This window comes from Heteronotia binoei, unplaced genomic scaffold (assembly GCF_032191835.1).
Source record: "Heteronotia binoei isolate CCM8104 ecotype False Entrance Well unplaced genomic scaffold, APGP_CSIRO_Hbin_v1 Chromosome633, whole genome shotgun sequence".
Classification (NCBI taxonomy): domain Eukaryota; kingdom Metazoa; phylum Chordata; class Lepidosauria; order Squamata; family Gekkonidae; genus Heteronotia; species Heteronotia binoei.
The window spans coordinates 175,192-198,895 of record NW_026799980.1 but is presented as its reverse complement, the minus strand read 5'-3'; the positions used below and the strand labels follow the sequence as shown (position 1 = coordinate 198,895).

At 43.1% G+C, this 23,704-nt stretch overlaps 1 protein-coding gene across 1 annotated transcript in view; it reads right to left on the bottom strand.

Annotated features, from left to right (window-relative positions):
* Positions 1–1,239: 1,239 nt before the first annotated feature.
* Positions 1,240–23,704, bottom strand: part of LOC132590481 (synaptotagmin-13-like) — a 37,248-nt gene continuing 14,783 nt past the window's right edge. The window contains exons 2-6 of the mRNA XM_060263390.1: positions 17,084–17,303; positions 9,819–9,953; positions 8,416–8,729; positions 3,269–3,398; positions 1,240–1,694 (exon numbers count right to left, since the gene is read on the bottom strand). Coding sequence (XP_060119373.1) covers positions 1,390–1,694; positions 3,269–3,398; positions 8,416–8,729; positions 9,819–9,953; positions 17,084–17,303 — 1,104 coding nt within the window. The 3' untranslated portion in view covers positions 1,240–1,389. The remainder of the gene's footprint in view (positions 1,695–3,268; positions 3,399–8,415; positions 8,730–9,818; positions 9,954–17,083; positions 17,304–23,704) is intronic.

The following is a 23,704-nucleotide window of genomic DNA, read 5'->3' as shown; positions in this document are numbered from 1 at the left end:
GTGCTTTGAAAATGTTTTAAATCAACATTCCTCACAGGTGCCACAATGCCTACCCCTGGATTTCCCTGACATCCATTTGTTTCTTCCACAGAGCCAATTTTGGCTTTTCTCTACCTTAGTGTAACCCAGGAGAACCCAGGAGGTATTGCTTTTGTGTCTGCAACGAGTACCCATTCAGAAACACCTGCCTCTGTCACTGGAAAAGGCTTAGCCTGCAACCTCCCAACAATATGAAGCCGGCTTTTGTGATTGCACCTCATGGCAGCTATTGTCGTCATGTGTACTCCCCATCTTCAAAGCTGCAAAAGCATCCACAGGTTATAAAAGATCAGGGGCCCCTGATTTAAATCAACTAAAAGGGAACCTGTTTAAAAGAAGACTTTGCTATGGGTGCTGTAGGAACAGTTATCTTGGTCTCCCTTCCAGCTTCCCCTGATATGACCTCTTAAGTTGATCAAGATATTTCAGCTGTCCATACATACACAATTGATATCACAGCCCCAAGGTCAAGCAATCAATGCAAAATAAGCTCCATATCTATGAAGCCTCCATATCTCCCTGCCAACCCTCAACAGCCTATATGCTACCCTTGTCTTCTGTCATTTTTCTCAGCCCCTGGTGAATTACCTAAAGGAAGCATTTTATTAAAACTTTTGTCATTAATATAGAACTTCCATGCATCTGAGAGCTGACAGGGTAAATGAAACACTGCCAGAAGGTGTTTCTGTTTTCTAAGTCTATCCAATGCTGAACCGTCCAGACTGTTGCTGTTGTTTTTTTGTCTTGCTTAGGCCTGCTGTGAAAAAAAGAAATCCATGTAGAGAAGTTTCTCTGACCTGAAATGTTTGGTGACATTCATTTTTCAGCAAAAATACTTCTTTCCAAACTGTGTCTCCTGGTGTTCCAATCTCCAATGTGTCCATTACCACTAAGAAGTCTTAAACAATTATTAAGGCCCTCATAAAAATCTTCCATCAGTTTATTTATAACCAGTCAGTGGCGGAATAACTGAATGGACTTTTGGTGTAATCCAGCAAGGCAGTTTTTTGTGTTGCAATGTCTTAAATCAGACCACAAGCTTTTGCCTTTCTTTTTATCCCTCTATCACAAACAACAGTATGTTAATTAACCATAAATCCCTGGTGTGAAACAGCCTAAGGCAGTTGTTAAACAAACTGTAAACTGCTCCTTACCATGTATCAATCAATGAAAGACTGGCCCCTTTGCCCAACACATTCCTAGAATGTTTTTTTAAAGCAGGAAATAATAAAGGAAAACATCAATAAGACAGACATTGTGCTTGATCATGCTGTGGATGGACCCATTTCCTCAGGATGCCATAAAACCAGTCCACTGGACATGGGTCAAGCTCCATTTCTACCACCATTGCTACATATGAAGTTGGTGCCACATAGCTATCTGCCTCCTGGGATTCCTCAGCATTTCTTCCCAGTGGTTCTTCTCCATGCCAGTGGCATGCAAGCCAAGACTGCACTTGCCTAGTAAGTGGTTCTGCCCATCCCCATCCTGGCTTAGCATCTCCAGCTCTACACTGGAGGCACACAGCAGATCATGGGGCACCTCAAACATAATCATCTCATTCCAGACTGGGTTGATCTTGTGCTTGGCACGCTTTGTTTGCTTCTTTTTCAGCTTCAGGGACTGGTGCTTTAGAATCACTTTCACAGATATATCTGCAGGAACAGGGATGACATTTGGTTAGTCATTTCTGCCTAGCTGCCTAAAATCTTCATGGTTATTGGTAAATGCTAACATACACTAGCATAAGATTTTAGCGGATAAGAACCAGGAAATTACTATGAAGGCTGCAATGTTTGCTGTACAAGCCATAAGACTCCGTAAACAACTAATTGATAAAAAACATTTAAATGTTTATGAAATATTTTAATTTATGTTTTATAACTAGAAATGGAACTGAAATTTTATGTATAATATTTTGTATTGTGCCCAAGTTCAATTGTATACTTTTTTTAACACCACTTGTTACCTATTTTCTTTCTCTTTGGATGGATCTCTGACTGTATTAAACTTGACTTGACTTGACTTGACACTAGCACAGTAGCTCTCAGCCACTGGTACAAGTACGACTAGTGTGATGCAAAAGTAGTCTAGGTAGGTTACAGATTTTTCATAACAATCACAAAGCATTCAGTCTCCATGTCCACCTGCAAGTGTTATGAGCCATCTTCAGCCAGACCTACCTGCCAGGGATTATCCATTAAAGCCATCGCAATAAAATTGACTTCCAACAATGCTACTGCATTTTCGTATGTCCTTAAAACTTACTGTAAATGTTAAATTTCATAACAAAATGTCTGTAAACATATGCAGGTCCTTCTTGGGAAAGTTCTGTAATGGCAGGACCCAGGTTCTTCGACAGAGTGATTGGTGGGATGTAAGATATTAAATTAAGAACTATTGCTCTAGCATACATACAGTATAGCATATATTATTATGGCAAGTACTTTTATCTATTACATATAATTACACACACACATTGTACTTGTTATAAAACCATACATGGTGTTGAACATGGGACCTTCTGCAAGCAAAGCAGGTGCTCTTTCACTAAGCTACAGCCCTCCTGACTTGAAATTTGCCAGCCAACATTTGGTGCTATATGCATTAAGTACATATGCATTATCTGCCCTGACCTGGATGGCTCAGGCTAGTCCAGTCTCATTAGAACCTGAAAGCTAAGTGGTTAGTACTTGGACAGGAGTCCACTAAGGAAGTCCAAGATTGCTCCATAGAGGCAGGGAAGGGCATATCACCTCCAAATATCTCTTGACTAGAAAGCCTTATGCAGTCACCATAAACTGGCTGTGACTTGATCACGCTTTCCACCACTACCCTGTGCTGGATACTTTTAAAGAAAGGCAAAAGGTGAATAACAGCATTCAGTGTTCAAACCACTTCATATTCATTGTTACAGCATGTGAACACAGGAAGGAGATTCAAAGACTTAATTTGCAGAAGTTAGAGAAAGTTGTTATTATAAGCGGTTATGCTGACAAATGGAGAATATTACAATGCACATTGCTATGTGGGGTATGGCAACATGGTATTTCTGAAGCTCCGCTTGGAAACAGGGCAGTTCTACGTAGCATGGAAGGATGGCTATGGCTCTGGGTTTGCCTAAGACCCCCTTGGATGGCTGAACGGAGAGAGGAACCGGAAACATTCTAACTCACAGCTTACTCTGGTCTGCAGCATTCAACCAATACATATTTTATATTTCACTCACCCTTCCCAAGAAGCTCTTTCAGCTGTTTGGAATGAAGATTCTTAGCTTTTATGAGTACCACAAGCAGCCGGTTTGCTGCAGGCAAGTAGCTGATAGAAAGGAGAACTTCTCCATAGCCTGTATCAGGCTCCTGAGATGAATAAGAAAAGAATGGAAAGTTCATTTTCTAGTTTTATCTATGTAGATGAAACAACTGAAGAATTGTGGCTGGGGGTGGGGTGGGGTGGGGTGGGGGGAGTTCTAGTGGAATCTGCCTATAAAGTATAGCCTGTTACTCCCCTTTCCCCATTTTTCCCCCATTTTTTGCTTTAAGTTCCTGGCCATGTTTGAGAGCTATTTTTGAGCTGCCACTTCTTTAAGATAGGCCTTTTGAGTGAACACCCCCCCCCTCCCAGTGCTATTGATTTTTCTAATATTCCCTGTCACCCCTTAATAATTGACCTTACAAACCTGACCTCTGGCATGATGATTCTCTTATTACCAGACCCTCTGCACATATCCCAGAATAATCTGATGATAGTTTTTTTTTTTTCTCCTTGGAAATCAGTATTGCATCCTGAAAGGAACAGGAGTCAACTGGTGAAAGCAGAGGAAGGGAGAAAGAGCATGTGTATGTTTCAAAGGAGCACAAAGGAATTGGGACAGAAAAGGAAACAGAAGAATACAATTATATACTGCCTTATATAAGGAGAGAAAGCGGAAGAAAGAGCATGTTTATGTTTTAAAGGAGCAGAAAGGAATTGGGACAGAAAAGGGACAGAAGAAATACAATTATATACTGTCGTAACTTAATTATACTGCCTTAACTTAATCTTGTTGCAGAAATCCAAGTTTACTACAAATTGCAATACCAGCTATACCAGAAGGGTCACTGTGAGCTGATGTTCAACAAAGGGGCTTTAACTTGAACTGATCAGTTGTTTGGAGAAGGAGATGGTTATCCCCACTCCCCTGCCCATTGCTTGGGCTAGGGCTAGTTGGGCTATGGGGATGAGATGGGTTCCAGACATTTTACCTTAAGGATTACTCAGTTTGATGGTTCAGACACATGCAAGTGTCCCGCCCCCCAATGAGAAACATAAGTGAATTTTCTAAATATTAGTAGCTGTCAGTAATACTGGTATCTGCCTGGAATAACCCAAATTCACTTTTAAAAAAATCGTAGCCACAGAAATATAAATGAATAAATCAAATGCTTTGATTAAAAAGAATCACTGATGAGGCTTTTTCCTCATGACTTCAACTCAAGAATTGAATGCTGTCATAACTGCCTCCCAAATCTCACCTCTAAGCAGCTGTCTAGAATCTCTGTAAGGAATAATGCTTTTGTTGAAGCAGGAGATGGAAGGCATTGTTCAGAACTGATTGAATGCTCTGGAGAGCTCTGTTTCATATCAGTAAAAGAATGATTTCATAATAATTGGGGAAAAGAGAGCCAAGCTTCAAGGAACTATCAAAAAGGATGGGGAAGGATGAAATAATGCAAGATACACATGCATGATTATTTGCAAATCCAATTATCAGAGAGATGGATTTGCCACCCTGTTTATTCTGTGTTTCACTTTTCTATTAATGCTATGGAGTCCAGTTGCATCAGACTCTGAAAAGGATGTTACAGATCATAATGACTTAATACTAAGGCCGAATACGGGAAGTCCACATAGCATCTTCTCCATTATTTCTGCAGCACTACCCACCAGAATGTACTCCTGTACAAATGTCATTGAAATAATGCTCAAGACACTCCCATTCCTTCCAAGAGAGCTTGTACGGGAGAATTTTACAATGGATTGTGTCTGATGAGTCAGATCTCCCTCCCTCCTTTCCTCTCCTCCACCCCCATTCTGTACTCCTCTATGGTTCCTAATATATATTGGCTGAGGCAGTTGCATGTCTTATGGTTGAGCCACCCATGTACAACTCAATTTCAACTGAGTCTACATCACATCACAGAGTCAGAATCATTTAGATGTACCAGCACATCAGCTATACTTTTATTATTAATAAGCCAGCAGGAAAGAATGTGGGGGCCTTGATCCCCTATGATGCTTGCAGTTTCCATTACATGGCAAGCACCATTCTGTGTCTGCACCAGAAATGAATGGCCTTCTCAGGCTAGCTGTGAGCTCATCTCTAGGGACATACAGACAAACTACAAGAAGTCTGGCTCCCCTCCCTCCCCCTTCACTCCACAATGTTGCAGGGATATGGCCATCTTTAAACCAATCCAGAGAACCTCATTTCTGGAAATATAACAACAAAAGCATCTCTCTCTCTCTCTCTCTCTCTGATCATCCCCACTCATTCTCTCCTCCTCTAGCTCTTGATGAATGATTTAGGATGTGTTGAAATTCTCTGACTAATGGCTGGCTCTCCCAGGCTCCAAATGACGCAGACCCAGCTTTCTCTGCATATCTTCTGTAGCAATAACTGGGGCACCACTCTGAGCCTGTTAACCTGCTCTTTTCAGAGTGAAAAAAGAATTTCTTCCTTGTCGTCTCTATGTGGGTGGCTGTGAGGAAGGCTGAGCGTACTGCAGAACAATGTCGCTATCAGCCTCTCAATATAATTGGATATTATCTGCAGTAGTTACTATGCACAGGCAGCTTCTTGGCTTTCTTGGTATTTTATGTTCCCAGAGACCATCTGCTGAACTGACAGATGCCATCTGTTTCCAGTGGTGAAACTGGCTACCTACTAACTCTTAGTCCAGTTATGAATAGTAATTTGCCATGGGAGGCATTTTGTCCTGGCCATCACAAACATCTTTTTAAGAGGAGGAAAGAGCACCCTGGAAGTTATCTAACTATATTCTCTCTCTCTCTATATATATATATATATTCTATATTCTATATATAAGGCCAATGCCATGCTGGGAATTATTAGAAAAGGAATTGAAAACAAATCAGCCAGTATCATAATGCCCCTGTATAAATCGATGGTGCGGTCTCATTTGGAGTACTGTGTGCAGTTCAGGTCGCCGCACGTCAAAAAGGATATTATAGCATTGGAGAAAGTCCAGAAATGGCAACTAGAATGATTAAAGGGCTGGAACACTTTCCCATGAAGAAAGGTTGAAACGCTTGGGACTCTTCAGCTTGGAGAAACGTCGACTGCGGGGTGACATGATAGAGGTTTACAAGATAATGCATGGGATGGAGAAAGTAGAGAAAGAAGTACTTTCCCCCCTTTCTCACAATACAAGAACTTGTGGGCATTCAATGAAATTGCTGAGCAGACAGGTTAAAATGGATAAAAGGAAGTACTTCTTCACCCAAAGGGCAATTAACATGTGGAATTCACTGCCACAGGAGATGGTGGCGGCCACAAGCATACTTTGAACAGTTCCACAGGGCCTGCAAGACCATCCTTTTCCGAATGGCCTTCACCGACTAAAGAGAGAGACTGCTAAGCAAACTTACCATCTGTATAATAGCACCAACATATTTATATTAATTTTATTATTTTAGAATTTTAATAGAATTTTAATTAAACTCTTAAATTAGTATTGTTAAATACTGTACAATGTATGTATTGACTTGTGTTGTTAGCTGCCCTGAGCCTGCTTCGGCGGGGAGGGTGGGATATAAATAAAATTGATGATGATGATGAGCATAGCCACCTTCAAGAGGGGTTTAGATAAAAATATGGAGCAAAGGCCCATCAGTGGCTATTAGCCACAGTGTGTGTGTGTGTGTGTGTGTGTATGTATATATATATATAATTTTTTTTGGCCACTGTGTGACACAGAGTGTTGGACTGGATGGGCCACTGGCCTGATCTAACATGGCTTCTCTTATGTTGTTTTCTTTCAGTTGATGATTGAATAGATGGTTGATAGCTGCCTCAAGCCCTGCCCAAACCCAAGCCTTTGCCTGAGTTTCTGCACCTAAAATCCCACCCTTCTCAAGGCTGGGAAGAAAAAATGCAGTAACACTATCTTGCTGTCTACATAAACCTTCATTCTCTGCTGGGAAAAAGCCCCATGGCAGGAAAGGAAAGAAAAATGCCTAGGCAAGCAAATACTGTCATGAGAACTGAAGGGGAACAAAGCATTTCAGCAAGCAAGCACCATTAAAAGAATAGTTTGCACAGCTGATCGACACTCATGTTGCACTAATAAAAGGTTGGGTTGAGCAAGAACAGACTTTTCCACACTTCTTCCACATTTCTAAAGAGCACTAAAAGAATGGAGAGAATGGAAATGAGCTGAGCTGAATCTTGTCAGGATTAATTATAACTAATGTTTTAACAAATGTTCTTCCTCACCAGGGGTCATTTTGTAGAAAAAAATGGGTGGTGGAGCTCATCCAGGGATTGTTATGCAGCTACAATACTATTCAATGGACAAGGAGGTGGAACTCTTAGAAGGAGGAGGAGGAACTCTCAGACAGGTTCAGGAGTTGTGCTTCTGTGAGCTCCCACTGAATCTGAGGCCTGTTCCTCACCAACATTTAAATTCTGTTTTTTTATGTTTTGTGTGTTTTTAAAAATTGTTTTTAATTGCTTTAATGATGTGTTGGTGGATGATTTTAATGGTTTTAAAATGGGATTTTATTAAATATGTTTTAAATTGTTAGCTGCTTTGGTGGCCTTTGTAAGGGCAGAAAGGCAGGACACAAATTTTGCAAATAACATATAACAAGGCAATGTGTGAGCACGTACTGCACTCCCTTCCCTCTCTTAATGCTCAGTCCTCTTTTTCACAGAGTACTTAATATAAATACCCTTACTAATTATGTCCTTTTGAAGGAATATCGCTAAGTTAGGAATGCAAGGTCAACATTTCAGTTAGTCTAAGGGCTCCGATGTTTGGATCCAGACTAATTTTTCCATTAATACTAGACACTTCCAACAGTGGAATGGCTCTTTCCTGCCTCCTTCTTCAAACTACTGCCCAGTCTCCCCCAAATGCTGCAGCTGGGGGACAAGGACTATTTGGGGGGATTCAGTGGACTGCAGCAGGAGTAAGGAAGCAGAAAGTTCTGTTTCACTGAAGGAAGTATCTTTCATTAATAGAAACCAAACTTTGGTCTCCAATGACCCAGTCTGGTTCCATGCCTTCTATACCCAGCATATTGTCCTCCCCTATCCTAAGAATGTTATTTATGTCAATAAAGTCTTACTGAAGTTCATTGATCAATTACCTTGTCAGGTGTTTTCAGCCTCTCCCACTTCACTGTTCCATATGGCTCCCCCACATTAGCCAGACTTGGTTTAATTTCCCCAATAATGCTGTGCCTAGAGAACTTGTCACAGTTTCTCAAGGTGAGTGTCAGCACACCCTCAGATAGCTTCTCCTTCTTTAATGGGAATAGAAGGGCTTCCTCCCAGATGATGTGGGACTGCTTCTTTTTCAGCACAGTCTGGGCCTCTCTCATGCCAGACCCACTCACCCAAGTGCCCAGGATGTAGTAGTCACAGCCATTGTTTTGGTCTCCTGCTGTCATTTCATACATAACTGTAAGACCAGGAAAATAATTAAAACTGTATGACCAGAAAACATTGCAGTGCCAAAAATGCTTGAATTGCATTCCATTCTGAACTCAGTTTTCTGATTTAACGCAAAAAAGATGTACACCTTTACAAAAGAGGTAGATGTCGGCTATAAAGTGCAGGGGTGTTGAACTTATTTGTTATGAGGATGGGATCTAACATAAATGAGACCCTGTTGGGCTGGGCCATGTGTGTCATAAAATGTAATGCCAGGTAGTGGAGATATAAGCTTTATAAAGGACACAGACAAATATGATTATTTTTTTTAAAACAGTAGTAGCATTCATTGGTCTTAAAGGTGCTTTCTTTATATCTTTCCCATGCAATCCAGGGAACTGCGCAAAGGAAGCTCTGGCTCTTTCCTTCCCTCCCCAGGGGACCAAGAGGGGGAGGAACCTCAGCCAATAGAAGGAAGAGAGGCTTGGTTCAGTAGCTTGGAAAAGCCAGCTATTCCTCCCCTCAGCTTCCTCCCCAAGGGAAGAGCCTTAGCCAATGGAGAAAATAGAGGTTTTTCTCTGTAGCTCCTGTGCAAGTGAGCAAGCCTGGCAAAGCAAGCTGTGATCCAGAAGGAAGCAAGAGAAAGGAAGCAGACAACAGCCAGTTGCTTGGGGATCTGACAGGAGCCGTCCAGGCACCTGATCCCCCCCCCCCCCCAGCTTCATGTTTGACCCTGGTATAGTGGTATTTTTGGAAACTGCTGTAATTACTACTGCTTGGTGGCATTCACATTTCTAGGGTTTTTTTAGTGGCTTGGAGATTTTATTGCTTGCAGGGAACCAATGGAACTGGAGTTAACTTAAAACCTGAAATCTTAGATTCAAATCCTGGATGAACTTTGGATTCACTGAGTATCTTAAAGTCCCATTCTAAGCTGTCCACTGAAATCTGTGGACTTAAAAGGGTGTAACTTGGCTTAGGATGGCATTATTTAATCGTCACTCTCGTCCAGCCTGTTAGCCTCTTGTAATACCAAACCTGAGTCAGAAATAGTTTGTACTTTCCATATGAAAATTCACTAGGATCAATGACATTCAAGGACATAGAAACACCTTACCTTCAAGGGAAGCCACACATAACACATCTTTCTGTTGGTCATAGCCAAGAGAATAGTGAATCTGTGAGATCTGGTTGCAGCCAGCAGCTGTCTCAGGACTCAGGCGTTCAGTGACACACACATCTTTCATTCCACCTGCAATCCACACCATTGTGTTAAGAAGAAGAAAGGATTTCATACGTGAGTCAAATGCACTATTTGGCTTCATTGTTTTATTTTTGCTTTTTGCTATGGTCAAATACAGTTCCATCTTCAACAATGAGACCGATATTTTGGAGCAGTCTTGCTATTAATGGTACTAAGAACTGTCTCAGATTTGTCCAGGACTCTGGGTTAACTAGAATTATCAAGGTTGTAACTGAGGCCCAAACATACTATTTCCAAACAAAAGGAAATTTCTGGAAAAACCTGAGCCTACTTTAGCAGGGAGGGCGGGATATAAATCCAATAAAATAAATTAAAAATAAAATAAATTTAGTGTACTTATACACAATCCTTAGGACACTTTCCTGGGAGTAAGCCCTATTGAATAAACCATAGTAGAATTCAGAGTAGACCTGCTTAAGATTGCTCTCTTAGTAAAGTCTGATAGCTCATCAAAACTGGTTTGGCACACCCACCCACTGTTGTGACAAAACTGGAATTTTTATGTTCTCCCTCCACTAATTTTATATCTTGAAATTTCAATTTGAGAGCCTGGACTATTTAAACTGCTATGGAAAAAAATTCTCTCTGAATATTTCTCTACTGTGTGTCAGTTTAGTAGTATCACCTAATCACATTTGGAGCACTCTTCATAATGTAATGCCACAGCACTATCACAACATGCAACGATGTCATTACATAATGACAGCATGCAAATTATTTGGCATAACAATAGAAGTGTCCTATTTTCCAAATTAATGACTACTGCATAGAAAGTCAAAATTCAAGAAAAACTGGAAACAAATGCAAGTTTGACACAGAATAGTGAAAAACTAAAATAGATCAGCAGTAAAAATACTTATTTATTTTTCAAGGTTTTATTTTCTTTAAGAATGATCATAAGAATTCATTACTATTTTCTATAGATGTTAATTATCTAGATCTTAATCCTCCTTCCTTCTAGAGTTAATGTGTGGCATTCACTTCTGTCTTTTTTTTAAAAAAAAAATCTATGGCTGTTGTGAAGGCCAGTGGTGGGTGGTGATGCAATGTGATTTCTGCCAAGTGCTCTGAATGTCAAAGTGAAGAAATTCAATGAAGTGTGGGTAAATGTCAGGAATAAGATTTATAGTTCTGGTTACTAGAGTAGCATATAGTGTGGAATCACCATTTCCATGTGGCTCCACCAGGCAACAGAGTTTTACTCTTGCTGAGTGTGATTTTGCTACTCCCATTTTCAGGCCTGGCACTGAGGTTTTCAGTGCCCCAGGCTAAAATTTGCCCCTTGCCCCCTCCTTTTTAAAAAACTTTTGCACCCTCCCTCCCTTCCTTTCGTGGTGCTGCAAAGCAGCACCGCACTCTGTCACCCCCCCCCACTTATCCTCCCCCCCCTCACTCCGTTGCGGACTGCAAGCCAGTGCCGCACTCCCACCCCCCTGCTGCCATTGCTGCCACCGTTACCGCCCTCTCCTTTGGCACGATCACCTCCCCCCTGCCACCCTCCTCCCATCATGGCGCTGGAAGCCAGTGCCACGCTCCAGTATGGCAGCCTGCAATCTCTTTGGCCCACAATGCCCCTACTACTATGTGTGAAAGACCACACTTTCATTGACAGGGTCTGGAAGTGATAATAGACATCTACCTATTTTATGTAAGTTGGCAGCCCAGAAGGTGTCTGTTGGGATTCAGGTTTCTGACCTCAAGGAGCCAGTGTTAACAAGAGAGACAATTATTACTAGATATGACATTTTTGTACCGGACATGACTGATCCTCTTTGGTTAATCCTGATGAGTCTTGTGACAAGTTGATTGATCCCAGTGAATTGGCAGATCAAGGGGTAACTAACTTAGATACTGACAATTTGGCTAGAAATGAGGAATCTAGGTTGGTTGAGTAAAGTTTAGGAGAAGGGTTTAGTGGGAGAAAGAAGTATGGTGGATATTGTGGGAGATGATGGCAAGGAGGTTGGATGTGGGGTGAGGATGATTAGATAGATAGATAGATAGATAGATAGATAGATAGATAGATAGATAGATAGATAGATAGATAGATAGATAGATAGATAGATAGATAGATAGATAGATAGATAGTAGATAAATTTATTGTCATTGTTCTCAACAAAAAGAGAGCAACGAAATGAGGTGCTCTTCCACAAAACATACCAACACATCAAACACACATATTCATATTCATACCATTTAAATACATCTAAAACCATTTAAACATTAAAACCATTTAAATACATCTAAAACAGATAAACATTCATAAAACCATTAAAACCATTTAAATATATCTAAAACAGATAATCCTTCATAACCTTGCATTTAGCCTAACCACAGCACTTGGATAGAAACTGTCCTTAAATCTGTTTGTCCTAGCCTTCAACACTCTATATCGTCTACCTGACGGTAAGATCTCAAATAGCAAATGGCCCAGATGTGAAGGGTCCCTTAGGATCATTTGTATCTTCCTTTTACATCCCATATTATACAGATCCACCAATGAGGGGAGAGAACATCCACAAATCTTTTGTGCTCTTCTCTTCACTCTTTGGAGCACCCTTCTCTCTGCTTCCGTGCAGCTCCCAAACCACGCGCAGAGGCAATAAGATAAAATGCTCTCAATGGAACTACGATAAAAGGCAACCAGCAGACTCCCTGACAGTTGTAGTGATCTTAAGAGTCTTAAGTAGTATAGTCGTTGCTGGGCCTTTTTCTCTAGAGCTAAAGTATTTGCCCCCCATGTTAGATTCTGTTTCATGGTAATTCCCAGAAACTTCCATTCTGTCACCTGTTCTACCATAACACCATCAATAAACAACGGCTGGATGTCTAAACTATTCTTCCTGTAATCCACTATAATTTCCTTCGTCTTATTTATATTAAAAATAAGATTATTTACTTTACACCAAAGGGACAGCTGTTGAACTTCCCTCCTATACGCAGACTCATCATCCTCAGAGATGAGCCCTACCAACATTGTATCATCTGCATACTTAATGATTTTGTTACTCAGACTGCTAGAAACACAATCAGACGTGTAAATAGTGAAAAGAAGTGGACTCAAGACACATCCCTGAGGGGTGCCAGTATTTAAGATCTTCACGGAGGAAATATATCCATCCATTTTAACCCTTTGTGAACGACCTGACAAAAAATTCAAAATCCACTCACATATAGAGTCCGACAGCTTCAAATCTTTAAGCTTAAACAACAATCTATGGGGTGATATTGTATTAAAAGCAGAACTAAAATCTACAAACAACATTCTAACATACGTCCCCTTTTTATCCAAATGCGATAAAGCAGTATAAAGAACAGTATTAACAGCATCCTCAGTAGATCTATTTTTTTAGAAATGTGGAAGATCATTGTGGGGAGATGATTGGGAATAGAGTTAGGGGGGTTAGTCAGCTGGAGAATATGGAGTTTGTGGTCTGTCTACCCAATGATGCTCCTCCTTTCCTGATTTGTGGAGAGTTTTTTCAAAGCCTTCTTGGCTCTATTTGCACATGGAGAGTCATCATTGGAGTAGTGTTGTTCAGTATGCTTGTAGGCAGGGCTCTTTTTGTAGCAGGAGCTCCTCTGCATATTAGGCCATGCCCCCCTGATGTAGCCAATCCTCATGGAGCTTACAGTAGGTCCTGTACTAAGAGTCCTCTAAGCTCTTGATGAATTGGCTACATCAGGGGCCATGGCCTAATATGCAGAGGAACTCCTGCTAGAAAAAGAGCCCTGCAGTTGTAGGTTTTGTGGTAGATGGAATAGCAAGGTGTATTCAATTCTAATACATCTTTTGAAGTGTAAAGGAAGTGATCCTGTAAGTTTAACTGTGTAGTGCAGGGGTGGCCAACAGTAGCTCTCCAGATGTTTTTTGCCTACAACTCTCATCCTGGTTGGGGCTGATGGGAGTTGTAGGCAAAAAAAAAATCTGGAGAGCTACCATTGTCCACCCCGGTGTAGAGTGTAAGTCTGGTTTTCAGACCCAAGTGGCTTGTCTCAGCATAAGAGGCATGCCTATCCTGTGGTTAGGAATGAAGAAAGAAAGACAGAATTAAAGAAAGTAGAAATTTCTAGGAGAGGTGATCATAAATGTTCTGGTCGAGAGAAAGAGATTGAGTTTCTTGTGTTTGAACAATTTATTGGTAGCATATGGTTACAAAACTTAACTATTTCTTAATTTTTTTTCCCTCGCATTAACCCATATGACATTTCCATCCTCCCTCCCTCCAATGTTGACTTCCCCGAGGTTATAAATTCAAAATCAATATTAAAGGCACTTCTAACTGCTAAAGTTCAATGTATATATTCTTACTACTAAAAAATTGTCCAATATTTCTTTACTTTCCAAGTTTTCTCCATATATCCTTTAAATTTTCTCCACTCCCTTTTGAATATCTCTAAATCACAGCTCTCAAACTCTGTGTGAATGTAATTCTGACAAGGGAAGTTTGTGGAAGAGGCATTAAAGAATGGCTTTACAAACTGTAGAAAATGTGGTGCACACTTTGAATTGCTTTCCCACATCTTGGGGCAATGTCTAAGTGTTCAGAATCTAAGGATTCTGCATCATAACAAGATGCTGCTTGTGGCAGAAGCAAGAAAGCTTGATTGGAAGGTTTACCATTTGAGAACGGAGGATAATCAGTTGAGGAAACCAGATTTAGTCTTTGTTCGGGATCAGAAAGCATTGGTGGTCAATGTTACAGTAAGGTTTCAATATCATAAACAGGGTTTAAAGGAGGTGGCAGTGGAAAAAGTGAATTACTATTGTGGTTTGAGATCTCTGATACATCAATTGACTGGTGCAACGGAAATCAAATTTGTGGGATTTCCAGTTGGAGCCAGGGGAAAAATGGAACAAGGAGAACTTGCTTATTAAAAAGCCTGGAATTGTCAGCCCCTCAGAAGGATTTGGGTGGTGAAACTAATCTCAAGGTGTGCCTTGTTGTATTAAGTCAGTTTATATTTATTGCATATCTTTGCTAATTCTGACTTTCTGGTGAATGTATGGTAGACTTTTTTTTTATGTAGCTCTTTTTTTGTTGCATATCCCCCCCCCTCCTTTTTCATTTTCAGTTTTTAAATAAATTTTGCACTTCCTTCACTCAGTGGAGAATCTCATAATGATTACCTTTCTGATAATGCACATACCATCTGGTGCAAAACATCATGGATCATGTGTGTTATACTGTGATTGGCGATTGGTCTTTAAAATCATGGATGAGCCATGGACAACTGACCCTAGTCATTAACTCGATATGGGGGCATTTCTGCCCCAAAACTTAAGTAGCCAAATGACTCATCATCTAATAAGTCATATGCATGAATGGATGAATGAGATTCCCACTTTCCCTACCTACTATCTTGCAAAACCACAGCCAAGGGAATGGGCTTGGCGGAATCAGCAGGGAAAAAAGACCCTGTTGAGCTTGACTCTAGTCTGGCACTATGAAGAGACATGAGAGGTGTAGAATAAGTGGGAGCCCCCCCACAAACCACTGGTGAAATAACACTACTCTGATCATTTTATCCCTTACCCAGTGAGGTGGGGAGCAAGTCCCGAGGGGCTCTTACTTCTGGCACCAAGTGCCCAGCAGGGGAAACAAGCAAACAAACAAACAAACTATGGCTTCATATAATACTTCTTTGGTCCTAGGCACATAATCTTTTGGAAAAATGCATATCCCAGTGGATTTTCTCCTACTTTATCTTTGAACATTTAATGTGCATATCTTCTTCATGAACTACTCTTTGAGAATTGCAAGTCTAAAGACTTTTTGTTTCATGGAAGTAGTTTAATGGCCCACATTTGATATTCTACTGCTCTTAATAGATATACTTTGTATCACCGGAAAATCAGAATCATTGATAGTCTGCTTTGCTACATATTCAGACTTATGTATATTTCATAATCCATGAGATCACCAATCAAGAGCAGAATATAGCACCTAGTATATAGTTGCACATTCTGAAAAACCTTACTTGTGCAGGCAACATCTTAGAAACCTATGGATATTGACAGATTCAAAATACAATCAATGAAGCATTATTTGTAGAATGGACCATCCTCCCCCCACACACTTCTTCCTGTCAGAGTCCAATGTGCCACCTGGAAAAGTGACCAGGAAACACTCAGTAGAAGTGCTATGTTTGATGTGAGAGTCAGCATCAGATGGCAGGATCAGTGAAAATCCCTTCCCACTCTCTGCTGGTGAAGGTACCCTTCTTCTAACAGAAGACAAGCTTTGGGTCCAACTCATTATATGGAAGAGGCTCAGATCCCCACATGGAGCTAGTGAAGCCCTTCAGGGATCAAGGATGAAGTTCTTCAGCATCTATCACAATTCTTCTTCCATACTATCCCAGCAGCTCTTCTATTGGTCACCTATTTCCAGTATTGATGCTCTTCAGTACCTGCTGTACTCCACCTTCATATTCTTCATAAAACATCTCTCATAACAGAATTTCCTGGTAATATAAATTGTTTGAAGAATGCAAATAAATGCAGATATGAAGAAAATGTTGACGTGGAAAGAATATACACAGCACTATGCCTAGCAATCTATGGCAACATCCTCTCCCAGTGCTTATTGAAAAACTTTACTACTTTCTTCCTTGGTTCAGCACTAAGTAGTTGGAGTGTTGGCACTGTGCCCTGAAGAAGCTGGAAAATTATATTTCAGATTAAAAATAAATTTACATATAAACCATGCAGAAGCATCACTATGTCTGCTGGAAAAACCCCAAGACAACATAACAATTGGTATTGTCACTGGAATAGATTGCATTGTTAAAAGGATGACTATGGGTAGGGATAGAAATCAATAAGGGTGATGAGCCATCAGGTGGAAGTGTGTTCTGATGTGACCAATTACACAGAGAATTTGCTTGAGGCTCCAAGTTTCAACATCAAATACTGTTAAAAGGCTTGATAGGTCAAATATTTGCAGTGAAGCTCTAAACTGATAGTGTTAACCCCACACCTAAATCTAAGCTATAGTAAGGTTTATTACCTTACCAGTTGAACACATCTATGCTAGGATTAGCCAAAGAGGAAATTCAGTGCGGCCACTAATTTTAGTAGGAAGCAACAATATATGGCTTGGCAAGCTGCATACCATTTTGAGGGAGAACTAATTCTTCATTGACTCGTATGTTTATCCTTTTCTCATCTAGAGCAGTTGGTTTCCCCTTGGTTATTTCTTCTGTTGTCTTCAAGGTGTAATCAGTGTAGTTAACAATTTCTGATGATGTCACAATTGGCTTTGGGCCATAGATGTGGGGAAACGTTAGGATTGTTCTTGGCTGTACAGGTTCTGCTGTCCTCTCAACACTGAACTGAAACAACAGCAACAAAAAAACCCCATCACATTATTCTTATTGTGTTAGCCTAGAATTTCTCACAAGGATAAAGATATATTCTTCAATATAGTGCTCAACAAGACTAAAGCATCTCTGACAAAATAATTCAGCAATCAAAGAAGTTTGTCTAGCTCAGAGGTGGGGAACCTACATCCCAAGAACACTTGGTGCGGCCCTCGGGGAATGCTGGACTGAACCAAGCCATGTGGCAGCCTTCCTGGGGCCTGACTGGCCAGTGAGGATTGTGGGCCCCGCTGCGCTGTGCAGCAGCCTCCCCAGGGCCAGGCAGGGATCACAGGGCCCAGATGTGCTGTGCGGCAGCCTCCCCGGGGCCTGGTTGGCCGGCCAGAATTGCTGCATGGCCTAGAAAAGTTACTGTCACAGTTCAGTTTGCACTTGATTATCCCAGATGGTGTGGCCTAATATGCTAATGAGTGTGTGACCTAATATGCTAATATTAGGGGATGTGGTCTAATATGCTACTGAGTTCCTGCTGGGCTTTTTCTACAAAAAAGCCCTGGACCTATGCCTAGGGCTGTGGGCCGTGTGCGTGTGTGCCAGATTAGGCTCTCCCCACATGACTTCAAATAGAAAAACAATTATTTGCATTAATTTTGCTGGCCTGAATCATTCTTCCTCAGCGGAGCACTGTTTTTTAAGTTGATAGTTTTTAATGGCCCGCAAATGATGTTATAAATGCCCATATGGCCCTTGGCAGAAAAAAGGTTCCCCATTCCTGATCTAGCTCAATGCACTGTACTCTGTCTAGCACTGGCTCTCCAGGATCTCTGGCACAGAAAAGTCTTTTCCAACAGCTCAGCTTTTACCAGAGAACCTCTATTTGCCAGTGATTGAACTTGGGACCTTTTGCAAGGAGAGCATACCACTGATTTGTAGGTCATACTGCTGTTGAGAACTGTGGTGGAAAGAGAAAGCAGCTTTTCTAAAGTAACCTAGGGCATTTTGCAGCTGAGATGAAATTTAACCCAATGACCTCCTGGATCACAACTAAGTCTCAGGCAGCCAAATCCTGACTTACATGGAGACTGGCTGCTTGAATATGGGCTCAAGTGAGGTGCCGCTAGTCCACTTCCTAAGGACTTTGGCACACTTGGGCATTTGGGGGCGGGGGCGGGGGGAGAGAAGAAGCATAGCTTGCTGCATGTGAAACTGTCACCATGTTAACTCCACTGGAGTGCAGACTCCCAGCTAGCGGCCAAGGTGGAGGCAGCAGGAGGGGTGGGGTATCCCTAGGCTACTGGATTGGACAGTCTGGTGCAGGCGCTTTTGCACATGACACTCAGGAGTGGGGAGAGGCAGCCCCAGAGAAGCTTTGCCCCTCCCACCCCGCCCCCTGACAGAGAACTGTGCCCATTACAGACAGGCGTCAAAGTCATCTGCTTTCCCTGCATGCCAGCATGGGACATGGGCATTCACCCGGTGAAGAATAGAAGTCTGCCCCCTGCTAAGGCTCCCCCAACATGGCCTCTGAGACCCTCCGTGTCACTGTGATGCCCCCTGCTGTGTGCATGGAACTCCTGCCCCTGGGGCCACAGAACACAGAGTAAGAGGCACCAGCCATGCTCCCATTCCATTAGAGCCCCCCCCCACTGAAGGTTGTGCCATGAGCACAACAGCCCTGTGGGGTTGGCAGCCATCCCCCATCCAGCTGCACAGCAAGGTGGCTCATAGTCTCTTCCCACTCCCCTGTCCAGCCTCATGGCAAGGCAGCTCATAGGTTCCTACCATCCTCCCCCTCCCCTGAAACAAGCGAGCCTGGCCTCCAAGACATTCCCCCGTGGAGCCTACTGACAGAGTGGCAGAGGGGGTGAGGAGGGAGAGGGGCACAGGGAACATTCAGCAAACACCAAGCAGGAGAAAGAAATTAGGGCATATCTCAGACTTTATTGTGCTGGAACCAAGTGCAACAGCATCCCAGGTACAACTTGGACAGTCTTGCAGGGTGTGATGCTCCACTTACAGAGGAGGGCAGGAAAAGCTGACTGAGTGGGGGGGGGGGGTGAATTTCCACAAACAAAAGCTCCCACCTGGAAAACAGAGACCAAGAGCACCTGAAGGGGTTCCCAGAGTGCTTGCAAGTCATTAGCCCTGGCAGCTGCAGTGTGAGTCTGTATTTTGGCAAGGGACAGTCTCTGGCCTACCTCCCCACAGGCATCAGAGCAGCTGCCAGACCACCCCCCTCCATCTGGTGCCCTGCCAGGGGTGGGACCAAGGCAGAGGACAGACGGAGGGGGGCCTTCCAGTGGCATGTAGGGGCCGTGGCAACTGCCCCCTGCCTGAACTCGCTGCCCAAGTCAAGTGCTGGAGACACTGTCACTCTGCCCAGCTTTGAGCAAGGGGAGGGGGGAGGCAAGTTTGAGGTGTGCAGTCATACTTACCTGTCCATGTGCGACCACCCTTGAGCGGTGAGCCTCTGGGGGTTGGGTACCTTTTGGGACTTTTAAACGGGAGAGGTTAGCCACAGAGGAGAAACTTTGCTCTCCTCCTTGCAAGTCAAAACACTCACTCAGTAATTTCTAAGTGCCCTCACTGTGCAGCCTCCACCACCAAAAGTTCCACCTCTTTGTCCATTGAATAGTATGTGCAGCTGCATAACAATTCCTGGATGAGCTCCACCACCTATTTGTCAACAAAATGACCCCTGAGGACCAGAACCAATGGGTTGAAATTAAATCAAGAGTTTCCGGTTCAACATTAGGAAGAACTTCCTGACTGTTAGAGTGGTAACTCAGTGGAACAGGCTTCTTCGGGAGGTGGTGGGCTTTCCTTCCTTGGAGGTTTTTAAACAGTGGCTAGATGGCCATCTGACAGCAATGAGGATCCTGTGAATTTGGGGGGAGGTATTTGTGGGTTTCCTGCATTGTGCCTGGGGTTGGACTAGATGACCCTGGAGGTCCCTTCCAACTCTACAATTCTATGATTCTATTGGTTTGGTGTGGTGGTTAAGTGTATGGACTCTTATCTAGGAGATCCGGGTTTGATTCCCCACTCCTCCACTTGCAGCTGCTGGAATGGCCTTGGGTCAGCCATAGCTCTTGCAGAGTTGTCCTTCAAAACGCAACTTCTGTCAGAACTCTCTCAGCGCCACCCACCTCACAGGGTGTATGTTGTGGGGAAGAAAGGTAAAGGAGATTGTGAGCCCCTCTGAGACTCTGACATTCGGAGTGGAGGGCAGGATATAAATCCAATGTTGTCTTATTAATATTACTACATTGTAGTATATAATAAAATAATTATACAACTCACGGCCCAGTTGCTAACAGGTCATGGACCAGTACCAGTCCACAGCCCGGGGGTTGGGGACCCCTCGTCAATGGGATATGCCAGCATTTTCCTTGGTGTAACTTTACTTTACTTTATACTTTACTTTATTCGATTTATATCCCGCCCTACCCCACCGCCCTACCCCACTTTACATCTCTTGTGGGGGGCATTCCCAGGCTGAAAGGTCTTAGGATGCCAACTAATGCTAGCCATGCCCAAGGGGCCACCCCCAACAATGCCAGCATGGCTGCCTACACCCCAGTCGTGCTGCAGGCTGAGTGCAGCACCTCTCTGCTGGCAGCCATGGGTGGGCATATGCTGAGGTGGCCGTAGTCGGGTGTAATTCCCATTTGTGCTGGCATGGAGGAACTTAGAATGGCGCAACTCACACTTACCCCGATGTAGCAATTAGTTCGCTTCCAAAGCACTTTGCCCTCCCCTCCTTAGGATTGTGCTGTTAGCCTCTTAAGCTGCACTAGCTCTCTTCCTCTTGTATTTTTCTGTCTGTTACTCAGATTGTAAACCATTTGGGCAGGTATCTCAGTGCCTTCTATATTCTTCTACGTATCTGCTAGTGTCAAGCGAGTGGATCTCAAAGTAATCAGTCCTTGATTTGAAACAAAGTATGATTTATTCAATAATCCAGGTTTGAGCTGAGGATTGGAACTGATACATAGTAACAGTGAAAGGCATACTTAAAGGTGACACATCAAAGCGTTTTCTAAACAAAGCTACATTCTCTAAACAATGCTACATTCACATGTGAAGATTCACACGGCAATCTCTTATGTCTCTTGTGGTTTCCTTCCTTGAGGTCAGCCTGAGAACCATCCCTGGAGGTGCTTTATCTTCAAAGAGCAAATTCTTGCATTTGTTAGTAAAAGCGAGAGGTGCAAACTACCCCCTAAATATTCCCTGCTTTGATGTGCCCATCTTGACTGGTTAGTAACAGTCATGAAGCTTCACAGACACATTCAATGGCAATATTTCATTAGCATTAGATTATAGAAAGAAAGATTCACATTGCTCGACATACTGCCCCCCTAAGCTCGTGCTAGGGGTTTGTCTGGGTGAAGTAGGTAAAATCTTTTGAGAAGGAGGGGAGCCCAGAGGTCTGAGGATTTCACCCACTCATCGCAGCTGGGAGGCACCAAATAATATAGGACCCCTTTCTTCATCTTGGCATCCAGCACCTCCTGCACCTCATGATGACTCTGACCCTTCACTTGAATAGGTTTGGGCTCTGGAGGGTGGGGGTGCCAAGTCGTAGCCCCTGGATCTTTCCAAAGAAGGCTGCAATGGAAAACAGGGTGGATTTTACTAAACAATTTAGGCAGTTCTAGTTCCACCGTTACTTTGTTTATCACTCTCTTTATTTTGAAAGGACCCAAGTATTTATAAGCCAGCTTCCGAGACGTCTGTGGCAATGACAAGTTTTTGGTGGACAGGAACACTGTATCCCCCACTTTAAAATCCCACTCTGGGGAGTGCTTTTTGTCAAACTGGGCTTTGTAGTCCCTTTTTGCCATCTCTAAGTTGTCCTGGATAACTGCCCAACCCTTCCCCAGAGTCTCCCACCATTGCTGGCAAGTAGTGGGTGGAGCCCCGTTGTTGCTGGGTAGTAGGGGGAAGGGTTTTCCCTCATAGCCGTTCACGATTTTGAACGGTGTGGCCTTCGTGGAGCTATGGAGACTATTGTTATAGCTGTATTCAGCGAAGGGGAGCAGCTCCATCCAATTTGACTGTTGATAGTTCACATAACAACACAAATATTGTTCCAGAAGGCCGTTAACTCGTTCCGTCTGCCCGTCCGTCTGTGGGTGATAGGCAGAGCTCAGCCCTTGCTCCATGCCCATCAACTTACAAAACTCCCACCAGAAGTTGGCAACGAACTATGGCCCGCGGTCGCTAATGGCCTTGTCTGGGAATGAGTGGACTTTGACCACGTGTTGAAAGAATGAAGTGTGCTTGCTTTGAAAATGTGTCCACCACCACTAGAATCACAGTTCGGCCCTGGGACACTGGTAGCTCCACTATGAAATCCATAGACATCACTGACCAGGGCTGCTCAGCCGTAGGGGTTGGCTGGAGGAGACCGGGCGGCTTCCCCCCCACACTTTTTCATCATTATACAGACCGGGCATGAGGCCACAAATTTGGAAATGTCCTTTTTCATGTGTGGCCACCAGAATTTTCTATTGACCACGTGCAGCATTTTCACATACCCAAAATGACCAGATATTTTGCTACTATGGCAGTGCTGTAAAACCTCTCAGTGAAGGGTTTTTGGGACGTAAAGCTTTCCAACCAGATACCAAAACCCTCCGGCCCCTTTTAGGAGTCCCTCTGGCCTTTCTTCTCCCTTGCGCTCAGCCTCTACAATCAGTCTATTACCCCCCCATGGCTCCACCGCTGTTTTTTTCCCTGAGTGGGTGGTCACTACTCTCGCTACAGCTGAAGGGGGATGAGGGAGTCTACCACCTCCTCTTGCTGGCTTTCATGCTGTGGCAGCCTGGAGAGCGTGTGGAGAAACGCCATTTTAGTCAGTGGTGGTGCTTCATTTGGCAGGGGTCAGTAAATCCCTCAGCAGGCTTTGTAGCCTTCCCCTCACTCCCCCCCTCCCTTCCAGAGCCAAACCAACAACGCTAGGGGGAAAATCTCCTAGAGAGGCAGGAAGTGCTTTTGTTCTTGGCATGTGTGTTAGCAGGCAGAGAAGGGCAGTTGGAAGCCAGCGCTCGAGCGAGCATGTGGTGAGCAATGGAGGCTCCTGCCTGGGAGGCCCCAGGCAGGCAGACTAAGTAAGTAATTCACAAGACAGGGCAAGTTTAGATCAGGGCCAGCAGGACGCGTTTATAACACATTTTGTTTGTCAGGCTGTTTGCTGTGCGTGTGCTGTGCTGTGCTAACCTTTTAAACGCAACTGTTTTTGTTTTGTTTTTCTGTTCCTATCTTTTTCTCTTTTTAAATAAATATATTTTTACTGTTTAAATGCTGGCAGTCAATCTCTGTACCACATAGATCCCCAAACCGCTTTAGACCACGCTGTGTTGAGAAGGGGGCCCCGGGGAAGGGAGAAGGCATGCAGTTGGATA